The sequence below is a fragment of the Pieris rapae genome, chromosome 14, assembly GCF_905147795.1.
Source record: "Pieris rapae chromosome 14, ilPieRapa1.1, whole genome shotgun sequence".
Taxonomy (NCBI): Eukaryota; Metazoa; Arthropoda; class Insecta; order Lepidoptera; family Pieridae; genus Pieris; species Pieris rapae.
The window spans coordinates 5,098,183-5,115,902 of NC_059522.1; the positions used below are offsets into that span (position 1 = coordinate 5,098,183).

At 31.8% G+C, this 17,720-nt stretch overlaps 1 protein-coding gene across 1 annotated transcript in view; it reads right to left on the reverse strand.

The window, feature by feature from the left end:
• Positions 1-2,939: 2,939 nt before the first annotated feature.
• LOC110993030 (F-box/LRR-repeat protein 7) overlaps positions 2,940-17,720 on the reverse strand; it is a 42,510-nt gene continuing 27,729 nt past the window's right edge. Inside the window, exons 2-8 of the mRNA XM_022259091.2 lie at positions 13,304-13,525; positions 12,528-12,719; positions 11,965-12,109; positions 10,122-10,307; positions 6,792-6,937; positions 5,013-5,186; positions 2,940-4,350 (exon numbers count right to left, since the gene is read on the reverse strand). Coding sequence (XP_022114783.1) covers positions 4,138-4,350; positions 5,013-5,186; positions 6,792-6,937; positions 10,122-10,307; positions 11,965-12,109; positions 12,528-12,719; positions 13,304-13,519 — 1,272 coding nt within the window. The 5' untranslated portion in view covers positions 13,520-13,525 and the 3' untranslated portion in view covers positions 2,940-4,137. The remainder of the gene's footprint in view (positions 4,351-5,012; positions 5,187-6,791; positions 6,938-10,121; positions 10,308-11,964; positions 12,110-12,527; positions 12,720-13,303; positions 13,526-17,720) is intronic.

Genomic DNA, 17,720 nt, shown 5'->3' on the forward strand with positions numbered 1-17,720 from the left:
GCCCCGTGCAACTAAAATATATTTGAAAAGAAAATCAATTGTTATCCGTGGAATGTACAAAAATAAATTTCGGTATATAGATAGGATAGTACTTTGATAAGATAGTCAATTAATATTTTAAGAGAATTAATATATAGATAACGCAGTTTAATATAACTTATCGACATCGAGTGGCAGATACTGAATATTTTTATGCGCACTGTGATTTATAAGTGTTTGTTTTGACGTAACTTTTATGTGCCACAATATTTGCTTATTATTTCATCGCGTCTAAAATAATTGAATGTTAGGTCAGTTTGTCACGGACTTATTTTATCATTTTTGACTGCTTCAGTAATGATAATATTGAGTATTTTGGTCATATATTGTAAATCGGCTGAAGGTCTTGCTTATAGATTCGATTATGGTACGATTATGGCTAGCCAGTCTTGATAAAATCCACATAATCCACTGAGTTCAGTAGCAGTGTTTGTTCAATGAAAAGTACATATGATAAAACATACAGTAAAAAAAAATACATTTTAAAAACATAGGAGTGTATACTACAAATTTATCATAATAAATTAGATAGATTTATCATAAAACGGTAGGTTGCATATCAAATTATATCCACAATAAGAAAACCCTTAGGGAAAGTGAGTGAACCTTTTTAAGCTTTGTAACCCAATTTCCAAATTTTCCCTTCCTTTGTGTCCAGTGGTTTAATCTAAGCAACAAATTATCTTCATAGATGAGTATCTTATAGGATTTCGTTTAAAAATACGTACGATAATCGAGCTCAGCCTTCAGAGTCGTGACTTAGTACTAAAACTGACTCTCGTACGTCAAAAACGCTTTTAAAACAAAAATATTTAGCTGACAATTTCGTATAGTCACTTCATGAATATAAGTTTATTTCTCGTATGTCAGACGTCAGAAATAGAATGTAAAATAACATTTCCTGAGAACTGTTATATTCTGAAGTATACTCCTAAATCACTCTTATATAAACACCGAACTTAATTTGGTTACATATGGATATAAATTCAGATTATTTGGTAATGTTTAGTGGTGAATATTTCGACAAACTATTTTAGTCCATTATATTAAAAACAAAAGTAAGGTACAACGTAAGGTATTTTATATATGTACTAGCTGACCTGGCAATCGTCGTTTTGCCATATATATCATTTATAATAAAAAATAGGGGTTGATCGTAGAGGGTTGAAAATTTAGGGTTGTACGCATTTTTTAATGCTGTTAATACAGTTGATAAAAACATAAAAGTTTACCTAAAAATTAAAAAAAATATTTAGGGGTGGACTACCCTTAACATTTAGGGGGATGAAAAATAGATGTTGTCCGATTCTCAGGCATACCCAATATGCACACAAAATTTCATGAGAATCGGGAAAGCCGTTTCGGAGGAGTTTAACCACAAACACCGCGACACGACAATTTTATATATAAGACTAGGGACCCGCCCCGCCTTCGCACGGGTGCAATGCTGATACTAAATACACTACAGAAAATCTGTGAACGTTGTATATAAAAATGTAGGTTATCCATAAGAGATAGACATATACCATCACAGACTTTTCTGTAGACCTTTTCAATGTGTACAATACTTAGTACATTATTTTGATAAAACTCGTAGGGTTCAGCCTGCGTTTGCAATGTAAGCGGAAAAAATGTAATTATTTACGACATCACATTAGAAACCTCAAAAATAACAGTACTTCTCCACTATTTAATGGATGTTATTATACATATAAACCTTCCTCTTGAAGCACTCTATCTATTAAAAAACCGCATGAAAATCCGTTGCGTAGTTTCAAAGATTTAAGCATACAAAGGGACATAGGGACAGAGAAAGCGACTTCACTACATATTATAAAACAAAGTCAATAACGTATATAATAGTTTGAGCACATTTATAATAAGTCTTTATTATGTGAAAATGTGCTCAAACTATTACTGAACCATTGTACATTATACTAAATCTATCTGTGAACACATTTGGCGTTTATCCTGATGTATGGAAGGTCGCTAAAATAATACCGATTCATAAGAGTGGCTCGCGGTTGAGTATTGAAAATTATCGGCCAATATCGATACTTAACACTTTCAGTAAAATCTTTGAAAAAATAATTTATAATGCCATCTATAATATAATAAGTAATTTACTTCCAGATGAACAGCATGGTTTTATCATAAAGTTTTTTTGCTAGTTCGTTACTTCCATTCGAAGCCCTTGATTTGAGAAATGGCAGTAAAAATAAAATTAGAAGCATTTAATGTTTATTTTTTGACGTTCATAAGTGTATATATAGTGTTGCCAATATGAATACATGATTTTTGACTTTGACTTTATTCCACATACAAATTTACCTTTATAACAGGCTGATGAAGTACCAATAATTGACTTGGCAACGAAGCACTTTGGCCTAGAAAAGAACTCACCCTTTCAGATACCACATTTACATAATCTTTTCTTCATTCGTTCGAGACCTTTGATTTATATTTTTTATTTTAGATATTGGGGCCAGGAAAGTATAAAGTCACTGTATAAATTATAATTTATTGCTTATTTCGTATAACAATGGCAATTTTTATACAATAACTAAATGTACAAGTTAAAATATCAACTATACACCATTAAGCTTTTCACATGTTTACATAAAAATCTTATCTATTGATAACGGCTTCAACGCCAAAACTGTGATTGTATCTTCGAAAATGATGGATTTTTACACAAAGCTTAGAATCAATAAAATTACATATGTCATATTTAAAAACCAACCAATCGTGCTTCATTAAACATATATTTAAATAGAAATGGCCATACAAAACATGAAATATCAAAATATTGAATTTTAATTTTTGTTATGAAGGCTTCGCAGTTATGTATTTTACTTTTACAGTATAATCAGTTCAAATCATAATTTTATTAAGTAATACGGCTAGTACATAATGAAAATAAAAATACATAAATAAATAAAATAAAATAAATAATGGCGGCTATACGACTTCGACTAAAAGCGTGTTTAAATCGGAACATATTAAAGAGTTTTTTAGTATTGTGTTTATATTTTATGTTGACAGTGTTTATATCTTATATGTTGACAATTTTTATATCTTATATTTCATGTCTATTCAACAATTTTATTATTATTTATATTTTATATTGACAGTGAATATAAATGTTATATTCTGTGACGTTCTTAACTGTACAATTGCTATCTCAATGCTATTTTGACTTTGATTCTTTGTTATTTAATATATACAGAACTTTACACTTATGCTAAATAGTTACTGGACAGAATTAGTAGTTTAAAAATAAACTTTTAATATGGAATAAATAGCACGTCAGAAGTATTTGCAAGCTAAGCAAATTATAATGTCCGGAAAAGGAAAGCTTGTTATCGTAAAAAGTTACCAAGCCATGATTACCAGACCCTTCTTACACAACATTGTTATTGTGAGGAAAATTTTGCTTTCACACCAAAAGTTTCACTCATTTTTTTCTGAATAAGGGTTAGCTACACACAGGCGTAGCCTGTAGATGTTAGGTGCTGCCAATGCACAATCAATTACAGATAGCTCGCGAATGCGTTGTCAACCTTTTTAAGAATTGAAACGGTCATTTCTTGAACCCTAAGTCGATAAATTTTATACCTATGAATTTCCTTAAATCACTATTTACAAATTGTATATAATCATTTGAATAGATTATCGATAAGGTTAATCAAAGACACAATCGACTATCATAATAGAGAAATAATCTTTTGTTTGAAAAACGATTTGCAAGTATTTGGAAGTAATAGAAAACTATACAGATTGTATAAAAAAATTGTAATAAGTACAAAACAGTACAATTCCAGTCTTCCAATGCGTTTTTCATACGGATATATTTCAAACGTTTAAATTGTTTCTATAGACTTAAACATAGTTAAAGTAAATATTTCATTAATCCAAAAATATTTATATCAACCTTAATATTTAACTTTTCATAAATATTGTATTATTATACATACGAAATATATTTAAAATTACATTTACAAATATTTACACCTAGGAAAAATATCTACAAATATATAATACATATTGACAAATAAAGCACCAAGTATTTCACAATAAAACGTTCAGAAACATTAGTTAACAAAATCCAGGATTCGTGTGTTCAATAACACATCGCTTACAGTACTTTTTCACTGCCCTATATCCGCGCAAAGTCACGGGTGTGTCCTGAATGTTGAGTTGTGTAAGACCACGACAGTAGTAGGCCACGGCTTCTAAGCCATCGTCTCCTACCAGCTCGCAGCCTCGAAGGGCGAGTTTCTTGAGGTTTGGACAACATCGGGCCAGGATCTGAAACATCATGGGATAATATAAAAAAACAGTGGTGTTACAACCATTTGGGCTAAGTTTCTGATTCCTGCATCTGTTTCGTAACATTCTTTTAGTTAAAAGTTACCTAAGAGTTCAAATTATAAGTTCTTAACTAGCAAATAAACAAGTGGGATTGATTGTAGAGGGAGGGAATTTACGGCTTGTATTTATTTTCGTATGGCTGTATCATATAAAATTCCTCTTCCTCCTTTATAGCTTCGTGGTTTGAATGAAAGTAGCCGATTTCCAGACTTACTGAATATGCGTAAACATTTCATACGAATCGGTCGAGCTGTTTCTGTCTGATCTCGAGCTGTTGTTGGGAACGAGCATTGTGACACGATAATTTTATATATATATATATATATATATAATATCTTTGCTTTCAAACGTAAAGTCGCTGAACACAAAATACCTTTCTAGTAAATGTCATACAAACATATTTCTAATATGAATTAATTTGTAGAACCAAATACTTAGCAATAGTTATTTTAAAACAATTCAAAAATTAATTATCCAAACGCTTGCTAAATCCAATCAAGTCTACATTTGTTCATTCACGAAAATAAAAGCCATAACTAGTACGAATCGTAGATTTACTCCAAATTGAACCAAGTGGGATTTCTATAAATTGTTTATACCTGCAGTCCATTTTCAGATACGTCAGTAGCACCCAGATCGAGCGCTCTAAGCCTGGAACAGCCCCTTGCGATGGCTTCCACTCCATCATCTCCAAGAGCACCACATCCTCTGGCATTTAAATACCGCAGCTTATAACACCGCCTTGCCAATGTTCGTATACCCGAATCTGAAACCTATTTACAGAAATTGCATGTAATCCTAATAGAAACGCAGTATGACGAGCTCAAGCAAATCATACTAAGTTGTTTTTGGTATTATAAAACTGAACGATGAGTTAAGTAGTTCATGTAAACGATTGGTTAAATATCGTTACTAATAGTTAAAAAAGTTAACTACCTGTATAGGAGGGTTAAACAAGATGGCCGCTAGTTATTCATATAGTGACAGCTGTTTGTCACAGAAATCAAGCTATGATAAATACATATAGTGAATCGGGTAATTAGGCACCTGTGAATTATGACTTTGTTTCTCATATTTTAAAATATTAGAGAATAAAACTTATATTCTAGCTTCTATATAAACTTTGCAACTATGTCGACAAACCCACTTTTCAAATGTAATACGAACAAATCGTGTCTCAGTGTTATGGATTTATGATATAAAGATTTAGTAGTTTGGCATTGGAACTTGGTACTTGTAGCATGCAATTTACAAACAATTATGTTATAAATATCAGTCATAATTGATATGGGACGATCTCAATGTAAAAAATCCCGTTGCTACATTTTTAATCATTCCTCACTTCCATTCGTCAAACCGCGCATTGTCCAAAAGATGGACTACCCTACACATCACAATAAACTGACCAATTCTAAACAGTAGATAAGATTAGTTCGTTAAACAAAAAAACGTGATTATGTAATTAGTAGGCACAATGTTACGAATCAATTTACGAACCTTAATGTTTGAAACATTATACAATTTTTAATTGCATTGGACTATTTACCAGCTTAAACACAGGAACATAAGAAATAAATGGCCATTCACCGTGCTTTATTCTTGAAGATATGATTAATCGCCTGTAACACTTTGCTGCGTAATTTACAGAAGGCGTCATCTTTCAATTGCAATGTAATCAAGTTAGAATTGTCATAGATTTCAAGTGGACTTTTTTATTTTGACAATTTACTATTTTGACAATTATCCTGAATTTGATAGTAAATTCGTCTCATTTTATCGGCTACTATTTCACCTCATTCCCAGCAAATCGCAGTATAATCGTGGATTTATCAAAACCTATTTTGGCAAACAATAATTACGACTGTCGTTATTCATCTTAATATAAAACAATTTTCGGGAACAATACAGGAACTGATTGGCGTAGCCCTCAGTTCGATTGAGCGGTCGAACCAGGCAGAAGCCTTTAAAATGTAGTCTCTAATGTCGAAATTAAATGGCTGATGCCAACAAACTAATCTATGATGCCAGTATAGCTGACGTCATTATCTTCAATTTAATTGCAGTCCCTTTTAATGGAATCTGGATACGATAATTTCTGGCGCTTAACGCCGACATATATATAAACAAAGGTGTCGAGCTAACAAGCTTTATCCACGGTATTTTTAGAATTTAACACTGACAAATACAGAAGATTGATTAAGTGCAATACAATGTTCATTGAATTTACGGCGGCACAATATAAATTCATGTCAAAGGTCTTGCGGTCTTACGCATTAAAGACCTCGTCGAACTCATCCAAAAGCCACTAGTATCTCTTTTTAGACTCGAACATAGATATTATATATTATGATATCGATACAAATATAAAAAACAAATACCTGGGAACATTTGGCAACAGAGAGGTAGCGCAGTGCTTGGCCAAGCTTAGCCAACTCGTACAAGCCGAAGTCTGTCACACCCGTACAGTCAGACATGCTTAATTCTTTCAATGCGCAATACGATGGCACCCACCGCACGCCTGCGTCTGAAATTTTTGATATGATAGTTGCATTTAGCTCGGAAAAATAGATAATTCAAATATTCAATTTTCATGGGATGAATTCACAGGGATTGCAAAAAAATAAAAATAATTTTAAATTGTTGTAAAAAGTTTCATATTTTTTTGTTTATATAGATTTATATCTTTCAATTGTATTAAATTACTATAGAATAGAAAATACCAAGTAGTAAATGTTTTAAATGTTACAAAACATATATATATAAATATTAAATACATACACCGACACACACCACACACCATACACGTGGTTTCCTTATAATATATATTCCTTATATATAGACTATTATAAATACATGTATACCTGTAACACAGATGCTCAACCTTTAGCCGGCATCAGTTCCACATAAACAATAACTATCCCTCAAAAGAAGAATGACAATTATTTACATACATTTATAAATAGTTGTAACTTATGTATGAAGTTTTGTGAGAAAATAAAAATTATTATTATTAAAAACTTAGCCATGGCTGAGAGCATCTAAATTGTTAAAAAATGTAGCTTATATATAGCGGAATAAAATTTAAATCGTAGAATCAGCATTTTTTTAAACTAATTGCTTTCCTATATCGTACATGTACAATAATTAAATTCTACACAAACGAAGCATTACATATTTTGATCCATAAACACTATATGAAGACATAATATAACATCATTAAAAAAATAAATCAAGCTGTGTCATAATAATTGAGACAGTGCATTTCAATAGAATACATTAACCTTTGATATTTCTGCAAAGGTCAATATTGTCTACAAATCATATTTTAGCAGTCAAATTTATTACAAAATGGTTTTAATATTTTGAACCTCTAGCCTCTTTGACCCCAATAAATTTGTTTCCTCTTTCTCAATATTATTGGTTGGTAAGGCTGCGTAATCATAAAGGCTAGTTTATAATATGACCTATTTATAATTCCTTAATGTAGTTAAAGAAATTAATCAATCACAGGTATCAGCAAAAGATTTAATAAATCGAATTATTTTAGAGCCATTCGAAAAATAGTTTATTAATGAAATTGTTTATTAATAATTGAAATTTATAAACTGTCATGTAGTTTTGTGTGCCTCTTGGATAGATATGGCAACCATTTTCGCCCGCACCCTCTTAGTGATTGCAAGCTCTGAATTTCACGTCGTCTTCATCTCTGTGCAACGGCACGTCTATTTTCCACTGTATTTCCCATCTCTGCGGGAAGTCTCTAATAACGACAGAAATGGCATTGTTCTATTACATTTTGTATAGCGATTTATATAGACTTTGTAAAAATACATTATGATTTATATTGCCGTGTATAAACTGAATATTGACTACAAAATAAATAAGGATATGTTTTTAATTGCAAATGACTTAAGTCGTTTGTTTGCTAAACAGAATATAAATATGATTTAAGAATCCATCCATTGCAATCGCTCTACAGGCATCATAAACAGAGAATAAGGTTCAGCGCACATATGAGAACTCTTTTATATCGATGGATCCTATAGATAATTTTTTACTTTGGAACAATGTCTAAATTTTAATGTACTTCGTTCAAATCTCGGTACTGTTTATTCTGAACTAAATAAATAATCTAGTATAATATTTTTATTCATATGATTGAATTCTTAATAAATCTGAAAGCAAATTGACTGACTAGAAAGATGACGAATTTCTCTGATTTATAAGAATTCGATTATAGGATCACATTTGAGACTGAAGTTTGAAGAATGGGTCACGTTTTAGTTCACTACTATACGTAGTTTTATATTATGAGGGTGATTCAAATTGTCAAAGAGAATGTTAGCATTATTAAAATATTTCTACGAGATTAGGGCATGATATTTGGTGGTTGATTTTGTAATTTCGTGTATTTTTTAAAGTAAGTTTTGAGTTTTCATTTATAAGACTATAAAAAGCAAAAAAAAAGATATAAATAGATACCACGTTTATTGCCACGATTACGATACTTCAACCATAACAACTATTACAAAAATATGGTATAATCCTTGGCCCATGTTTTTTAGTATAGTTGAAATTTAGTTTCTTGAGTTTAACGGCGTCACTAAAAAGATTAATATTATTATTTATTATATTATTTTTATGTAAAATATTACAACATTTAGTAAGCAAACTTTTTTTCATTGTCTATCCATACTAAGAAAACGCGAGCATCAAACTCAAAGTTCCTTAAGCTATCGAGTGTCCACCGACCCTTATTCTAATGATAGATACTGCATTACCAACCATTTGTAGCTCATTTATCATCGTATCATCATTATAGCCTACTTGTTGGGCTCGCATGTGTTCTTTGCTTTTTACAGGGCCGGCGGTTTTTACCTTTTCCATGCATAAATATCACAATGCGCGTGAATAAACTCTATAATGAATATTTTGAAAAACCCTCCCGATTTTATACAGCTGTGCGGGTTTTTATAATTTTTTCATAACTTGGATAAGGAGATATTTAAATTTGTTAAGAATTTTAGCATGTGCAGCAATAAAAATCCCACATATAATGTAACGTTTCTTCCATATAACGCCGCAAAATTGATAGTATGTAGCGACATAGAGTTATCATATTAATTTCGAAAGCTCAGAATAGAAACGCTTAGTGATTATTGAAATACTATATTTATACTAGCTGACCCGGCAAACGTTGTTTTGCCATGCTTTTGTGCCAAAAAATTAAAGTTTATAATTAACAAAAAAAACATAAGGGATGATTGTAGAGGGGTGAACATTTTGGGTTGATGTATTTTTGTATGGTGAATCGTAAAAAAATAAAAATTTTGTCTAAAAAATAAATAAATAAATTTAGGGGTGGACCACCCTTAACATTTAGAGGGATGAAAAATAGATGTTGTTCGATTCTCAGACCTACCCAATACGCACACAAAATTTCATGAGAATCGGTCGAGCCGTTTCGGAGGAGTTCGGTTACTAACCCCGTGACACAAGAATTTTATATATAAGATAAGATATTGAAATATTAAGCTTCTACTAATATAAGAACCAATGTCAAAAAATCTACGCAATATTCTCAGCAATAAGAAGTAGAAATTGGACGTACGTTTGGGTAATAAAATTTGGCATAAAAGTCGGCCACCAATTGGTTTTTTGCTTCCAGTCAGTAGTTGCTAGATTTATAATGTCAACGAATTTCTTACCAGTGACTAGAGTACACCTCCTTAGATATAAGTACTGAAGAGACGGACAGGTGTGAAGTAAAGCGCAGAGACCTGCATCTGTTACTGAACTGCAGTCAGTGAGGTCTATGTATTCCACTGGAGGGCGTCGCGCTGCTAGCCGACTTTCTAGCCAGGCCCATTCCGGCCAGTCGACGTTTAGGCACCCTAGAAATAGAAATAAATTGTATGGCAGTTCTGTATTTAAAAATCTTGACCGTATGGATTGATATGGCAACTAGATTGGTACTTCATTAAATACAAATAAATGTTTAGGAACACCGATTATGCGTCTCGACTTTTAGACATTACAAACATTTTGTTAAACAAAATACTTGGCAATTAAAAAGAATGGCGGAGAGGTTGTTGCCAGTTCTTCTGTTCCGTTCTACGCCCGTGATTCGAAACTGTAAAACTGGCAGTAAATGTAAAATAAATGCTTCTAGCATTTAATATATATTTATTTATTGATGTTCATACACGTACATTGTTGTACCTAAATGGATAACAGATTTTGTATTAGATGAAGTAGGAAAAAAGAAAGAAATGAATCTACATTTTGTGTTAATTATCACTTTTAAAAACATAAAACTTCCTTGAACGATTATTTACTCTTGCCTTTCGTAGTTTTCAGGAAAGATATAGATATAATTTTTGACCAAATAAAAACTTTTAGATATATTTTGAAATGAAAAAACCGATTAGACGGCGCGTTATATTAAGTAACATTTTTCTAATCTTTTCATTGCAGAATTATCAAATAACATTGTAAAATTAACATTTTAAAAATATACAACAAAAACTACTTGTTAATTAATATTAAAGAACAATTTGCAAATCAATTAAACACTCATAGCAGATGATTTTATAACGTGCGAGTTCAAATTAAATGGATTATTCAATTAGCATATTAATTGGCATAAAATCAGCATTTCATTGATGCTCGTTTTATAAGGGATGTTTTACAGTCTACATAAGGTTTATTAGTGTCGTTAGAATAATTACTTTCCAATGCATAAGTAATCTAGTACCGGGATAAAAACTCGTCTATAGAATCACATCGGTTAGATCACGGTTCATACATTATAGTCACTGTCAACTACTTGAGTTATGTATGTAACCATGTCTATGAACAGTAACATCCTATCCTAGAAGAAATATATTCTAAGTATATGTATAAGTCTTTATACGTAATAACCACTTTCGATTGTTATAAGGATGAAGGTAAACATCCAGAGAAAACCAGTATTACGTATATACTGCAAGTACATAAAACTAAGCACCTATTAATATAAAAAAAGTAATTCAGCAGATTCAAGTATTCTAAAGGGCTACCGATTCAGACGAAAAATGTATTTGTTTTTAATTTACAACATCAAGCAAACTGTTTTTACTCGTTGACAATTGCTGATAACAGTTATTATGCAACGTAGTATTAATTGGATGAAATTCAATTACAACGGGTCTGTTGTTTAAAATATAGCTTCCTATTTCGTGTATTGTCGTTATGTAAAAAGCTGTGGAATGGGTTTTCAGTAGAGTTTTACTCTATACCAAACCGTTAAATTAAAAAGGGCATACTTTTCCTAAAAGACTGACAATGCACTTACTAACCATGTCGATGGGCTGCGATAGCTGCCTTAATTTCTGTTCCGTATGTAAAAAAACAACTGCCTAAAATTTAGAAAAAACAACGCACTCGCGAGCCCTCTAGCATCGAGAGTGTCCATGGGCGTCGGTATCACTTAACATCAGGTGAGCCTCCTACCTGTTTGCCCCCTGTTCTATAAAAAAAAACTAAGTTATGTTTAATAATGACAATCACCAGTAAGATCCAAATGCCGTAAATCCATCAGATCCGTTATTAGCGGAGCTAATGATCTCGCGTCCATACTCGTTGAACCGGTGAGAGCCAGATGTGTCAGATTTCTAAACGTAGCAGCCACTAATTGAGCGCCCGCTACTGATACCTGAAAAAGAAATAAAACCTCACTGCAACAAGGTTTATAGATGATGTTATTAACTAGCGATGAATTTTTTCAACAGAAGCCAATCGATTAACAGCGATGAATCAAACAATTGAGACTTGAAGTTTAAATGAAAAAATCTATCAACACTAGTTTTCAAGGCTAAAAACGTTCTCAAACGAAAATCATTTTTTTATGATTAATGAATGTTCTTAGGGTTGCAGGCGTGCTATAAACAAAACGATATATTTAATTCGCTGTTTTTTATTCTACGAAGAGTTTGTCAGTGGTAAATTGTAAATCAAATTACATTGTTAACATTTGTTTATTTCACATTTATCGAGAACCTTTAACCCAATTTATGTGCGTGATACGTCTTACATCGACACCAAATTACAAGTTCTTCAATGAAATATCTTACCGCAGTATTCTTCATCCTCCATTCTCTAACGGATCCAGCACATAATCCGGCTCTGGCTCCAGCGCATCTGGCAGCAATCTCTAATGGACCAGCTGCACGGATTCTCCGCCAGGGTTCAGGTCGAGCCAACAGTCTGTTCACGAAACGGGACCATCTCCGACACACCCGGGACATTCGGCACAAGTCTGATACCTTAAGTGATCATGATTGGGTTAGTAATGCCAACCAAAAACGTGCAAGCGAAGTTTTTCCATTTCGGTCGGCGTAAAAGAAGTATTATATTTATATATGAATACCTATGATATATTATATTATATTTAATGAAATTATATGGAGATGATCATAACATCTTGTTTACAACGCACATTGTAAATCAGACTGGACAAATGGAATCTGAAATTAATTAGCGCGTTTCCCGCGCTTTGGTCTATAAACCGAAATACTAAATTAGACAAAAGAACGCGTCGTCTTTTGTCATTGGTATACCATACAGAAAACATGGAGGATGTATATTGTATTTAATATTCATGTAACAATTCTTAGTTATATAATTACTTATTTAAATACCATAAACTTTTATAACACACTAATCACAATTTTAATTAGATATAGAGATAATTTATATTTTAAGATACTTTTTAAGCTTGTAAAACACCACCAGTAAAATTTTGGACTCATCATAATCAAACAAAATGCAAGGTTGTCTTTTGTTTCACATTTAAATCACAAAACAAAAGATGTAAATGTAATTCATTACATTACATATCGTAAATTACCTCTAAATACGATAATATCTTCATCCAGAGCGTATCACTCAAGCTATTATCGCGCCTCCGTCTCGGTGGGCCGCAGTCTGCTAGGGTATGGTATCCCTGATCTAGACTCAACTCGCTCAGGTCTGCTGCCAGGGACAGCGCCGGCTCAGGAGGTGGGGGTGGCCTTCGTCTCGCTCCCCCACAGATTCCCGGGCCTGAACAGCTGCCCGTTGACATGGTGACCTGCAAGAGAACGATAATAATTAGACTTAAAGACGAAGTATAAAACGGTACAATGACCCATACGTGCCAAATTTACACATATTATTATTATTATTGTCATGACTTCAATAGTCGCCGCGTTTATTACTGAAATATAGGAAAGTTTTATATGTATTAATAGATAATTTTACTATATTATATAAAACAACCGTGATGGTAAATTTAATATTAACGTTAAAACATTTTTCTTTCAAACAATGTGGAGACCTTTTAAAATGTGATACAATGTTAAATTGCACTCACTCAAACAAGCTTTAGCGTTCTATTTTCAAATTATTATTCAATTATTCTAGTAAATTTTAATTGAAATAGAAACTTTTTAGATATTCTCATGAAATGGCACATAATAAAAAAGAAATCTATTCGACGGTCCCATAAAACTGTCAACATAATGAATTCTGCATTCAATTTTAATCTAAGCTTGCATGTACTCATTGACCTTATTTTGCAATTAAATCCACAATAGCGTATAAATCAATCAACTAGACTCTTCAATTGAACTTTTATACAACTTTTTACTAGGTAATAGGGTGAATGGAATAAAATATAAATAATTCACGAGAGGCAAGCCGAGTCTTTGATAACCTTTTGTTGTATTATGGTAATAAACTGTTGAGAATTCAAAAGAACCTTGGATGATTTTTATTAAAAATTGCGGCTCTATTTGACAAACGCTTATCATAATATATAATACAGTTTACTTATAAGGACTTTTTTATATAATATGGTAAGATAAAACCGCGCTAAAATATAAATCATTATATTTTTATGTCAAATGTCAAAAAACCTTGATATTATCCTGTCAAGTTTATATTATATATAGTCTATGATTATATTATAGTATATATTATAGTAGTCTATGATTCATTTTATTATCAAAACTCGATAAATTTTATTTGTCGTAGAGTCTCACGTGTATATTGCTCATTAATGAACTGGTTTGAAATTAGGTAACGGATATCAATTTGTTTTTACATTAGTTAGCTACATTTATTTCCTCATATGTATGTATACCTTCAAAAACCTTCATTCGCTAAATAGTTATTTAAAAGTAACTACACTAACCAAAATGTTAAGTATTAGTGAACAAAATAATAATGAAAAGTATGTTTTTTATTCAATTATTTATAGTTCTTTTTAAATTCTCCTTTATTTATTAACATTTTACTACAGAACAAGGGGCAAACGGTCAGAAGTCTCTGATGATAAGAGATACCGCCGCCCATGGGCATTCTGAACGCCAGTGAGCCGCGACGCTCCGGCCTTTTGATAATCAATCAGTACCGCTGGTATAAGAAAAACAAGATGAATTGACTTTTATGATAAATCTTTGTAATACTATCGTCAATTCGTTAAGTCTTAAGCAATTAAAACCTCCATTTATCAGTTGAATTTCATAATCGAATGTTTAAAATCAACCGTACCTTGGCGAACATAAATTTAAAAAGATTTATGCTCTTAGATAAAAAGTGTCCAGAGCGCGCCAATTAAAATCGTAACTGCGAACTGAATTCCTATTTTTGGCATTTTGTATTATTTTCCCACAATACAAAATAAAGTTTAAAACTCTTCATAAATTTCAACTGCTATTCCAACTACACCCAAATACTAATAATAAATGTGTCGCATTAAAGATCAAGTAATGTTGGCCTATTGGTTTCAACAGGCGGCGACTATCATCCCTGAATCGTAGGTTTAAATGTGCTATGTGTTAAAAAATGCAAATGCAGCCATGGGCCGTAAGACTTTCAGTGTAGTACGTATTTAACACTCACTCTCCAGTGAACGAAAACATCGTGAACAAACCGGCTTGCCATAGACCCAAAAAGTCACTTGCGACTACACCGTATGTCAGAGAAATAAAAGTTCCAGGCCAATATAAGCTGGTAGTTCAAGGTATTCTAACATTTTTGATCCCCAGATAAGATAACTTAAACTTATATTTTACTTAACTCCATTAAATTATTTTAAAATGTTTTATTATTGTATTTATATTTTTATCTAGTATATACAAAAGCTTACATTTACCTTATAAAGTAAATATAAATTCGAGAATAAAGTTTTAAAACAGCTATCAAAGTTCAATATAAATCACCTTTGACGTGAAGCACTTAGTGAACAAACTTTTAGCAGATACTCTTTTAAACAATCGGTTAGACCGTGTTGACGCCTACGCGTGTCTTTTCGCAATTTATGCCTGTGATTCCGCCTGGAATCGAAGTTAAAATATACCTGGATTGTTGCTATAGGATTGATTTACGGATTAGACAAATATTTGTGTGAGTGTTTTTAAATATCTTAAGAGAGTCAATGGGGAAGTGCAGATATCGGGAATCGCCTTTTTTATTTTCACCTTGTTTCAGAAGATTATTTTGACTATAGACAACAGCTGTAGACAAACGTCCGACCGGTGATAACCCAAAGTACTTAATTCATTATTTTTCATCCATTTCTCTTTACGTACATTCGGAATCAGGCTGCTAATAATATTAGTATCAACTATTATATGGATTGTTTTTATCCAATGCATTCACGTAAATTAACAAAAAAAATTGGTATAGTGATATCTAATTTTCTTGTATTAAAATCTGCAAGCATTCTATCAAATTAGACAAATTAATCGATAAACAACCGATTAATCGATTCAATTAACCGCTAAACTTATCGATAGCACCGATTAGATTCGATTGACGTGTTTAGTTTGACATTAGAGTATTTAGGCTAATGCAATGCCTAAGGGTGATTACGATAGGTCAAGAAACCAAGAGTAGTCTTTGATATCTGAATCTGATAAAAGTTCTGTTATTTAATCTTTTATGTCTTAAAGGGTAATCTGAAATTATCAATTAATAAATAAGAACCTTTATTGATATAGTTGACAATGTGCAGTACACGTTTACACGTTGAAAGTATATCATTTTTTAATAATTGTTAATATATCACTGACGACAAGTACAAGAAGACAACGGATACTCCTATGCTTTAAGTTTGTCCTCCCTGAACCACCTCTGATGTCAATGGCGCCAACATTCTCAGACCTTCTTGAATTTGAATAGAATTTATCAAGTTGTTGATAATGTCGTAATATCTGGCGATATGCCCGATTCCTTGAATTTAAAATAACGTAACGTAGATCCTGATATATAACGGTAAGTAGAAGAAATATAATTTAATTCTTTAAATATAAGACTCCAAACTAACATTTTTTTTTTATTTTGGTAAGTAATTAATGCTAATTTAAAAATTATACGTCTGTAACATGCTCTTTTGAAAACTTCTAAGATACTCCTAGATACAAGAAAATTGTCTTTCAGTAAATTGAGGATACATGAAGAAAATACAATACTGTCACAGCTTCCAAATTGAATGTTAGAACACACAATATACTTAATTTCGGCGCAATACATTCTGACACGCCTCAGCCAGTGTCGAACTAAACATTAAATACTTAAAGATTTGTTCCGCTTATCAATCGCTGGAATGTCCACGAAATCAAGAGCTCTTCTTTTTAAGTCAAGTTAATATTTATCATATGGCCTTGGTTACCTTTATTCAAAATATTAATAGGAGAAATTGATGGAAGATTATAAGATCATAGGTCAAAGGGCGCGTTAGGTGTTACTTCCTTCGTCACATAATTGTTTGACGTGGTTAAACAATAGTTACTTCTTAAATTGTATCTGGAATGCAAATCCAAACTCTTCTATTTACAAACAAAATCTAGAACTGTTTGAGTCCATATGATATGTCGACGAAGATGCTAAACTTCATCGAGTATTTCAAGGGCCCCACGCAGTTCCAATCCAGCACTGTATACATCAGTCTTCTTTATTGGAATCTATTCAATGCGAGGTTTGTTACCCACGTACCCAATATTCTTGTGAACCAGAGTTAAATAGAATTGAACATTTTGTATTTAAGTATAAGACAATCTTTCAAAATATATTATAAAATTATTATTATTATTAAGATAATAAGAAACGAATAAAAAAAACAAAAAATAATTTAAAAAAATACTTTACACTTGAAGGTGCTATTTTGTTTGGTTGTAAATTTCAATAGCGACTCTTAACCTATATCGATTACAAACTCATGGACATTTTAGCTGATAGCTAAGTACTATTACTTCTTAGCTTATAGGACAAAACACACTCCT